The 11,229-nt window shown below is 36.6% G+C and overlaps 1 protein-coding gene across 2 annotated transcripts in view; it reads right to left on the bottom strand.

Moving 5' to 3' along the window:
• SSH2 (slingshot protein phosphatase 2) overlaps positions 1-11,229 on the bottom strand; it is a 101,085-nt gene that overhangs the window by 60,998 nt on the left and 28,858 nt on the right. For both annotated transcript variants that reach the window (XM_011359912.2, XM_011359916.2), the window contains exon 2: positions 3,706-3,809. In XM_011359912.2, the coding sequence (XP_011358214.1) occupies positions 3,706-3,809 (104 nt within the window). The remainder of the gene's footprint in view (positions 1-3,705; positions 3,810-11,229) is intronic.

Raw genomic sequence — 11,229 nt, 5'->3', positions numbered from 1 at the left:
CTTGTACACAAATGTTCACAGAGCATTATTCATATTAGTCAAAAAATGGAAACAACTCAAATGTGTATCAATTGATGAATAAATAAAATGTGGTATGTATACCCATACACTGGAATATTATGTTCATAAAAAGAAATGAAGTACTGATACATACTATAGCATGGATGACCCTTGAAAACATGCTAAATGAAAGCAGCCTGTCTCAAAATATTGTTTATATGGTTCTTTTCATATACAATGCCCAGAATAGGCAAACCTATAGAGATGGTACACTAGTGGTTGTTTAGGGCTGGGAGGGAGGGTGGGGGATACAGGGAGTGACTGCTAATGGATATTGTGTTTCTTCTTTGGGGTGATGAAAATGTTCTAAAACTGGACTGTGCTAATGGTTGCACATCTTTCTGTGAATATACTAAATTCTGGGACTATACTAAAAAAATCACTGAATGTATACTTTAAATGGGTAAATTGAGTCAATTATATAGTATGTGAATTACATCTCAATAAAGCTGTTAAAAAAAAAAAAAGGACCCAATGTGGGGAGACAAAGTATTAGGTGTAAACAACGAAGAATGACTAGAGTAACAAGTTACAACTGACTTAAGTAGCTAAAGCTTTTTAACAAGTTTCCTTCTGTTCTATCAGGACAAATAACTTGAGGAAAGGATTGTCAGGGTGGAGAACTTCTGGAGAACAATTTCTGGGCAAACAGCAGCCCTAAGTCCCCACTCCAAGCACTACTGGCCCAAAGATCCGGCTGCCGTCTCTGAAGGTCAGACAAGAGTCAGGGAGGGAGCCCTGCCTCTCCCACAGCGAAGCTCCTCTTGTAAGCTTAGGTATGTGGAAGCTCCGGGTTGTTAGTGGTGAAAATATTGTCATGAGAAAACTGGATATTTTCTACTGAGAAACTGTTCTTCACAGACTAATAGAAGAAATATAGTGGTACCATCAAGATCCCTCCCTTAGAGTTTTCTATATACTTCACTGAGAGTAGCTAAGTTTCAATTTCAGTTCGATTTTTAAAGATTTTTTGCTATTTCCCTTTAAAATGTTAGCAGATATTCACTCATAATATCATTTTTTGATTATAAAAAATTGTTTGGATATTTCAAATGAAGCCCAGATAAGAAATTCTAACCAGTTCAAGAAACATGCATAAGAAAGTACAATTAGACATTGTATGCCCTTGATTTGCTCTCAATTCTGCCATCATCCTTCAGTTACTGCGAGCTCAGCGAAAGCAGCTCCAGCATATGTGAAGATCTGGCTTTGTGAGCTACGTTTATACTCATACTGCCTCATCTTTTCTGGTCTGGATTACAAATTAAATCCATTCGTTATGTGTTAAATCTGCTTTTCTTTTTAGTATGGGGAAAGCTAAGTGAACAAGGTCAAGTAGAAACCTGGATGGCAGTTGAGTGTAGAAGTTAGACCAAAGAAAAAGGCTAACCAAGGTGAGGAGTTTTCAAAGCCACTGACCCATCTACTTTACATGCCACAGAGCAATTTGCCTAACATTTTAGTAAGGCAAGTTGGATTTAAACCAATAATTTGTCTTCTTTTTACTGTAAGTGATAAATATGTATGTGAAATAGAAATACAAAGCTTAGCCAGGTCATCTCCTCTATGCATTCATATTTTGGGGATAAGTGTCCCTCCCCACTGGTGGTAGGCATTGAAGAGGAAGGTTCTAGAAAGTGTAATCCAAAGCTAATTTTCAAAAGAGTTTTTTTCTCCTTACTCTTTAAAAAATTTTCCATGCTCGAGAATTTTTGTAATTATAATTATAATCCAATGAGATGGATTATAATTCTGAGCTGCTACATTTGCAACTAGATGAAGGTCCAAATAACAAATAGGACAGCCAATAAAACAGCTGAGATTATCTGGATTGTTGTTAACTCAACTACTGTCTCAATGGGATCTAGTATTTCTGGCTTTCACCTCTGACCTACACACTCAAAGTTTGCAGTCTTTTTTGTTCTCTTCCTACTACTTACAATTTATTCCACTCCTGGAGGTAACACATCATTACGGTCGCACATTTATGAGAACAAGCAACCACTCTTTGTATAGCACAGATCAGGATTTCTCCACTTACTGTTCTTTTTATTTTTTCCCCCAAATGACATAAATAAGGCTTGCTGTTAGAAGACATGCATGAAGCTGATTATCTTTCTAAACTGTGAATATTCCATACCTAGAGACCGCTTTCCCTAGATTATTTCTTAACCTCATCAGCACAAGTGCATCTGACTTTAGAAAAATCCAACATATGGAAATATAAAAGCATTTACTACTATTAGTGGGTGTGATGTTGTGATTTATAATAAGAAATAGATATTTGGTCTTCATTCTGTTCCCAATACAGAGCTGCTAAAACTCTTGGAATTTCTTAAGTGATGAGAGCAATAATGGTGTATTTTGTTTTGTTAATAACATGACTTTTGGAAAGCACCTAAGTATAGACGCTGGTTGCAGGGGAACAGAAGAGGGAAGAGTCTGGACCTGGGGAGGGTCTGGAGGTTGAGTCTATGGCCAATGGCCAGTAATTTAACCAATTGTGACTATGTAATAAAGCCTCCATAAAAACCCAGAAGGACTGGGTTCAAAGAGTGTCCAGGTTGGTGAATACATGGAGATTTGGGGAGAGTGGCATGCTTGGAGAGGGCAGAGAAGCTTTGTGTCTCTTCCCACATACCTTGCCCTATGCATCTCTTCCACCTGAGTGTTCCTGAGTTATACCTTTTTATAATAAATTTCTTAGAGTTCTGTGAGCCCCTCTAGTAAATTAATGGAACTCAAGGAGAAGATCATTGGAAACTCCAATCCACAGACAACCTGGATTTGTGATTGACATCTAAAGCGGTGGGGGGGGGGGGGGGGGGGGGGGGGGGGCGGGCGGGCAACCTTGTACAAATAAGCCTTTAACCTGTGGGATCTGATGTTACCTCCAGGTAAACAGTGTCAGAATTGAGTTAATCGTAGGACACCCACTTGGTGTCCAAGAATTGCTTGGATATGTGGGGGGGAAATCCTCATATTGGAATTGGTTACAGATTAACAGGTTATTTCAAAATCAGAGTCTTATACTCATCTCTAGATGAATATTTATTTGATGACTCTTTGTTTCTACAAAAGTCCTCTGAGTTAAATTTCCAGTCTTTTTAATGCAAACACAATCAAAAAGAAGACTCTGGCATTTAAGAACTGGCATTTCAATATGTGATATAGTAATTCTTGTTATCACAACCATGACACTGAGTTTATTTTATTTATCTTAGTATATATATTAACTATCTATCATATCATATCATTTTTCTTTATACTATCACTAGAGAGCAGATAGGAAAAACAACTGTAACCTTTGGTTAACTGAAATGATTTTGCATAGATCTGAGGGAACATCTGAACATATTTTACCTATCAAAACCTTAATTGAGAAGTCATATAAGACTTTATTAGAGTATTTTTGTAACTTACTATTTTCCCAACAAAAATTTACTGAACATCTATTAGATGTATAAGGTATTCTGCTAAGTGCTGGAAAAATGATCTATGAGAGTGAAACAAAAGTGATCATAGCAGAGTCTAGTGCTTTCTTTCACTGTTACAGAACTGTTGGTGAAATGGGGATGAGGTAGCCAGACTTCCAGAACAGAAAATCAAAGGAACCAAGAAAGAATGGGTTATATCAAACTTTACCTGCATGCTTGTTGCGTCTGTGGCTGATTCTTGGTGTGGAGGAGCCATTTCCCCGTGGTAGAAAAAGGGCAGCACCTTTGACAGTTAGAAAGCTCTCGCTGATGCTATAAGGAAAAAGTCAAAAGAAAATAAATTAAGGAAGGAAATTAAAGAGTAAGATGGAGACCCACTTTGGTATCATTCTCTCTTCTCTCTTCCAAAATCCCAACTTCACGGGATGAAGTAAAAATAAAATCAAAAGAGACTGGTCATTCACACAGCCCTCTCTACTCTAGACAATTTTTCTGAAACGAAACTTATACAATATTCTATACGCATTACATAGTAGCAGTTAAGAGTAAAGGCTCTGGAACCACATACAAAAAGGGTAAAGGCTCTGGAACCAGAATGCCTGGGTTTGAATCTTGGCTCTGCTACGTCTTACCTGAGTGAAGTTTTTGGGCCTAAATCACTTTGTTTGTAAAACAGGGATAATAAAGTGAGAGGGTTGTAAGGAGTCAAAAAGAATACAGCTCCTGAAAGTGGTGCCATTAGTAAATATTAGTTACTATTATTAGCTCTATGGTTATCAATAATAGTGTTTCAATAGTGTTCTAATCAGATGTGAATATGCTGAAATACTTAGTTACTAATAATATATCCAAAGTTTGCAAAAATGGTTTATGTTTAAAATACATACCACACTAAAGTGTTACTCAAAATTTTACTTCCACCAACTTGCATTCTGACATGCACTGAAAAGGAGTAGTACATAGGAAGTGTGTTTAAGCCGTGGAGTTTGCCCTCCATGTTATAACATCATTCTTCATGTGGCTGACGGCGCAACAGAAGTGGAGAATTACTCCTCAAGATAGAGGCTATTCAAAATACAATTACTAGTGGATATCTATAGAAAACAGAAAATATATCTAAATTATTTCCTGTCAACAGACTAATAAGCCTTTCATTGCTGCCCACAGAATCTGAAAAGGGTAGAACTTTTAAATCACTAATGGCAAAGTTTACAAACATATAACGGAGAGTTCTAAGTTTGTATATAAGTATGTATGTTATTCAGGGTTAGCTAATGTATTGTAAATTATGCTGCCTACTCAACATTTCCACTTGGAAAACTAATTGGCATCTCAAAATTACATTGCCAAAGCTAATCTCTTGAGTCCCCTGTAAACCTGATCCCTAGCTTCATCCACTCAAGTTGTCTAGGCCAAATATATGTCATCATTGGTTTCTCTTTTTCCCTACCAAAAAATATATATATATATACATATATATATATATATATATATATATATATATATATATATTATATATATATATGTAATTCATGAGAAAAAACATATGAGTTTTACTTTCAAATACATCTTGAATCTGTCTACTTATCTCCATTACCACTCTAACAGTGGTCCATGGCACCATCATTTTTCACTCAGACCACTGTAAAAAGCTTTTGTTAAAGCTTTTTTTTTTTTTTTTACAGACATCAAACATATACAAAAGTAGATGTAATAACATAATGAACTCTCATGTTCTCACACATTTCAGCTTTAATTCATGGCCAATTTTGTTTAACATCCTTTGCTTTATCCCCGAAGGGAAATTAATCCCAGATATTATATCACCATAAAGCCTCTTAACTGGTCCGTCTCCGACTACTTCTGCACTGCTACTATCCACTTACCAAACAGCAACCAGAGTGATTTATTATAAATCTGTTTATAGATCTCTGTATTTTAAATTTATAGGTAATATATCATGTCACTTTCCTGCTTAAAACCCTCCAATGGCTTCCCTTTGAGCTTATAAATAAAAGCTGAAGTCTTTAGCTTGGACTTCAGAGCCCTGTAACATCTGATAAGTTACTTCTCTGATCTTGTTCCATCTCTTCTTTTGTTTACTATGATCTAGTTGCAATGCCTTCTGTTTTTTCCATATTTCAGGCCCCTTCTCAGGGCCTTTGTGCTTTTTGTTTTCTACTTGGGACACATTTCTCCTGCCCTATCACTAAGTCAGAGCTCCCCTTCTATCCATTCCAATCATATTCTATCTTGTTCTGTTTTGTTTTCTTCAGGATATTTATCATGCACTAAAACTATATTTATTCACTTGTATACTTGATTGCGGTTATCTTCCTATAATAGAATATAAGTTTCACGAAGAACAAGGATTTTATTTTGGTCAGCACTGTATCCACAACACTGGAAATAGTGCCAAGTACATATCGGGCGCTCAATAGATATTTGATGATCGAATTCATTCACGCCATGGTTTTTCCCACACTGTTATATCTGTCTCATCACTACAGCAGGAACTGTAATTTAAGACAAGAAAATGGAAATTCTGTAATCTCACATGTAAAAAATTATTGTTATAGAACTCAACATATGTGGCAGAGTAACAGACAATAAAATATAAATGTTTGATAATAAATTAATTAGCAAATGAAATTAAGTCATCTCGCTAATGTTGTCAGTTGCTGACTCAATTCTATCCTTTAATCAAGTGGCATGAAGCTGATAAACCTCTGAGGTAACCTGCCAAAGAGATTGGAACATGGCTTCTAAAAATAAATGTAAGAATCCACAGACACCACTTTAAAATTTGTATGCTGGCTGGGAGGGGCTGCCTTTATGTTGTTTTGTTTTCATCTTTAAATAAAGCATTGCGCTCTTCTTGTGGTCTGTTGCACAAGTCTTGTCTCTTGTTACATTCGTGGTATGCACATGTTCCCCTGCTGTGGGTCGCTCACATTACGGGAACAACCTAAAACAAAATGTCTGAGTGACAGGATGAGTGGGGTACACCACAGACAGGAAATGAAATTCACACTTCTGCCAACACAGCAACTGTCTGCTTTAGTAAATGAAAATATTTTAAAAATAAAGGCTAAATATTCTACCTATCACCAGACAAAGTTACAGCTGCGGGCACTTTGGTTTCCTGTAAACAAAGTAGTCTCTACATCTACAAAAGAAGTATATTTGTTAAGAGTTGAAAACAACCAGGCATACTTCAGTCACTCCTTTTCTGAGAGAAGTAGTTTCTCTTTGACAAATACTAGTTTAAAAACTACCTTCCTGGTTTTTGGAGTTCTGTAATACTGTTCTTAGATACACTTATTGCTTTTGCTTTAAAGCATATCTAAGTATGCTTTAAAATGTATGTAGTGCTTTCACAAGGGGAGGATTGGGTGAGTGGACAAGGGCCTTTGGTTAACTCAAAGTAACCTAGAAAATTTCTGTTTATAAGAGAAAGACCAGAAGTCAAACTCACATGCGGCAAAGGGAAAAGATGCCTTTCTATTTGAATCATCTACACAATTCTCAATAAACTTTTGTGATAAAACAGTGCACAACAGATCTAGCTGAGCCAGGAGACGGCCCTAGGTGCAGCATAGGGTCCCACAGAGTCATAGCAGACACACTCTACATGATACAATTAACCCTCTTTATTTTGTAACCCCAGATTATGACTCTCGAGTTATCACACAAGTGGTATATACTGTTGGTCACAAGGAATGAATGTGGCAGATTACAAAAATCTCTTATAAAATGTCAAAACTCTATAAATGCTATCAAAGATGTGATGGCATTACAGTAGCATGGAAGTGAAAAAATCAAATTCACAACCTCCTGAGTTGAGGTGGATCAAATTCAACTTGAAAATTAAATGCTTTATTTGCATATGAAAATTATATGCAAATTTAATCACACATACTTCAATGTAAGGGGAAAGCTTAGTATATCTTGCTAGAATAGCAAGAGATTAATTTATGTAAATATTAGTCTTTCTGAAACAGTGGCCCGAAGATTCAATCGGCATAGAGTTGGTCTCTAATGAAAAATTTATGTCAGGTGAAAACTTTTATACTTTTTCTTAATTAACTAGTTCTCTCTAGTCTGGATCCAAAATAAGACTTCTCCAGTAAATTCTACGGAGCCATCCATGCATGATTACAGATGTCTAAGTTAAATGCAAACCCAAAAGGACTTAAAAATCCTATATTAAGGAAAACACAAGATAAAGAGAATATCATTCTCGATCTAAAAATGGAGAGAAATTAGCTGCTTGATAAAATGACACGGGATCATCTTTCTATCACAGCGACAGTAAAGTTGTCACCCTTATCAGAATACAATTGAAAATCTATTCCTCTCTTGCCATAAGATCACTTGCTCAACAAAGAGAAACTCATCTCCAGTTAGATATATAAAATCAGCTAGCAACAGCTAACTTAATTAGATGCCTACTATATGCTAGGCATTGAGCTAGGCGCTTTACATTTTTAATCTTCACAGCATTCCTATGAAGCAGGTACTATTTTTTTTACCCTCAACTTATGTGTAAGAGACTCAGGGCTCAGAGATCATAAGTTATTTGCCCAAGATCATACAGCTAGTAATCTTCAGAGCAAGGCCTCAAACCAAGGTCTGACTTGAAAGTTCATGCTCTGAATCATTTTCTACTGTGCTGCTCTAGTTTCATGATATAGTTTATAGAAGATGAAATATGTGTCTCCTTACAGAGCTTTTGAACAGAATTTAAAAGCAGAGTACAGAAGTGAGAGAAGAACTGAAATCCATCCAGCTCTCAACTCTTCTCATTCCTTTTTTGTTCCCTCTATCAAGGCCATGAACAGAGGGACTATACTAAAGGAAATGAAGAACATCTGGCTGAGAGATGAATCCAGATGGGCTAGACAGTAGAGAGAGAACTGTAACTTCTGTTGGGAATGATAGTAGCATTTTAGTCTCAAAAATAGAAGAAAGAATACTCTGCTTTAAATAAATTTGGGGAAGCACTCTGTGCCAATTCCTCCCAATCAAAATCACTTCTTAAAGCATGAAATTTGTTAACTGGTAATTTCGTCTCAGGCAAAGCGTAGATGAAAAGGTCAGTTAAGGGAAGAAAATACTTAACTGTTTTGTGGTTGGAATAATCTTTAAGGAATGTGGCCAGGGTGATCATCCATGACCAGCAGGTAGGCCAAGGAAGCAAAACAAAGCAACAACACACCTGGCCAAACTGCTGAACGTCAGTTGGAGAGACATTCTTCTGTTTTACATGCAACACACAAGAAGAAATTATTTACCATGGAAAATCAAGTTTCAGCAAGTGGGTGTAATACTTTTATCTTAACATCAAGACGAAGGAAGTAGGTTTTTATGTTTATAATGTTTATAATGCCAAACTCTTGAGTTTGCTTGGTATTTCTGCCTGAAACCAAAATTTAGAGGTAAATTATTGTGTAATAATATTGATTGCACACAATATAATTGTACAAGATGAGTTGGCTGGAATATATGTAAAATTTAAATCTAAACTAAATCAAATCTAAAACATAATCTAAACTGTTATATTTCTGTCTTGAAGAATATTCATCTAGGGGAAACTTTCAAATACCTTCTACCCTCCTAATATTCTCCCTGCCCTGATAAGCTTTCTCTGCTTATTTAGTTGTTTGATTTTCAAACTAAAGACACTAATGAAGCTTCTGTTAATCTCATTAGGTGGAAAGGGGTTCATGCCTCCACTTAGTGTGAACATAAACACATAAAAAGGAAATTTCATAATAAAAAGCTTCAAATATCAGACCAGAGGCCAAAGGACTATAGAGCTATCAATGCTAGTGCCTACTAAAACAGTCTGGCTAAACCTCCAAACACAGGAAAGAAAAGGTAATTGTGGTTTGATGTATAAAACATGGCTGCAAAAGTCAAAAGCACACTATACCAGATAGTGAGAAAAGTTTGATTCTGTAATCTTAAAGAAACTCAGATTACAATGGGAGAAAATTCTAATCCAAATGTGATAGAAACTATTACCTGTAATTAAACAATCCTCACTCCCACCCCCATCTCTATAATATATGGCCATACGTTCAAGTGACTATATTAGGATGGCAATCAATACCTGGAACCCCCTTTCCTAGGACATAAACTCCCAGACATATGCCTATGAATCCAGGCAGAATTACTTGTCTTTCTGCCAGCAGACAAGTAGAGACTGGGGTGCATTAGTAGAGCAATGATTGGCAAAGTAGAGAAGAGCTTAAGAATCCAGTTCTTACTCATTAACTATAACCATCAGACCATTTTAGTGCCAGCTAATCTTCCACTTAAACTGTTGCACAACTATCCTCAGATGAAGCTATTTGTTTTTCCTCTTTCCTACTTTCTACAATCTAAGAAGGAAAAACAAAAAGGTCTGTTTGTTCAAGGCTGAGGGACAAATTCCAATAGGACTAATCTTCCTATAGACCATAAATAAGATGTGAAAAAAAAAAAAAACCCAGAAATTTTGATTTGTTTATTTTGAATGATCATTTACTGATATGACCTTATAACTATGGATTCCATTTTTGCCTCAAACATGTGCATTTTAGAAACGTTCAGAAACAAACATAATCCAGGAGCAATAATTTTACTGCTGGCCATACAATTCAACCTTCCAATTTCTACAGACTGGGATACATCTGAGTTGACAATTGTTTTTGGCTGTCCAGCAATAGATCTCTCCTCCCTAATTTCACCCTTTTGGGGAATCCCCCCAAATATGCATGGTTTTTGGTGGCCTCCAACTCTGGAACTGCAAAGTGCCTTGCAGGAAGTTAGCAAGTGGTTTAAGCTTGGCCGGTTGGAAACTCTCCACTGAATCTTAGGCAAGTGGCCCAAGGGAACAGCGACAGTGGGGAAATGGTCACATTTACCATGGGGAAAGTGGCAAGGTACAGACCAATCTGTCCCTGTTCCCTGGCCTTCCTTGAATGTCTTTGGTCCCTGCCTGTTCTCGAAGTTTGGTATTTTAGCCTCCCATCTATTAAGTGAGCTCTGACATTCTTCTAACAAATATTTTGCTTAAGATAGTTAAAATTCATTTCTGAGCTTGCAACAGAGAATCTGATACATGGAGTGAAGTTCAGAGGCTTTCATTCCTTGCCCCAAGTCACACTGCTTGTAGCAGAGACTAGACTCAGCCCCATGTCATCTGACACCCAGGGCAGCACTTTAACCCTTTATCCTGAGTTAGATGTTACTACAACAGGACATATTGCTAACCTAATAATTTGAAGCAACCAACAGTTAAAAACACATCTGGTCAGTTCATCTAAAGAGAACAAAGGCAGGATTTCACTGTAAAGCCTGGTGTGACATTTGTTCTATTTTTCATAGCATCCTGAAGACAAAGTTCAGGTATGAGTGGGGAAGATTTAGACATGTTCCCATGAGGCAAATATTCTCATGTTGTTTCCTAAAGTTGCTTCTTTTTTGTTATTCTTTAATAAGTATGTTAGATAATAAACATCGCTTTTTAAAAATATCAAAAACTACATCCAAAAACAAAAAATTAGGAAGACCATGGGGCCTAGGCAGCAGGGCACAAAAGCCTACATGGGAAAAGAAGTGGATGCCTGCTCAGTCCTTGGTTCCTCTTCAGTCTTCTCTGAGAGTAAAAGGCTTTCTTTCTACTAGATGCTACGTGGTCACGCATCCACTTGACCTCCTTTCAGGGATTTAAAATTTTTAG

Source organism: Pteropus vampyrus, unplaced genomic scaffold, assembly GCF_000151845.1.
Source record: "Pteropus vampyrus isolate Shadow unplaced genomic scaffold, Pvam_2.0 Scaffold50, whole genome shotgun sequence".
NCBI classification, from domain to species: Eukaryota; Metazoa; Chordata; class Mammalia; order Chiroptera; family Pteropodidae; genus Pteropus; species Pteropus vampyrus.
This window is presented reverse-complemented; position numbering and strand designations above follow the sequence as displayed.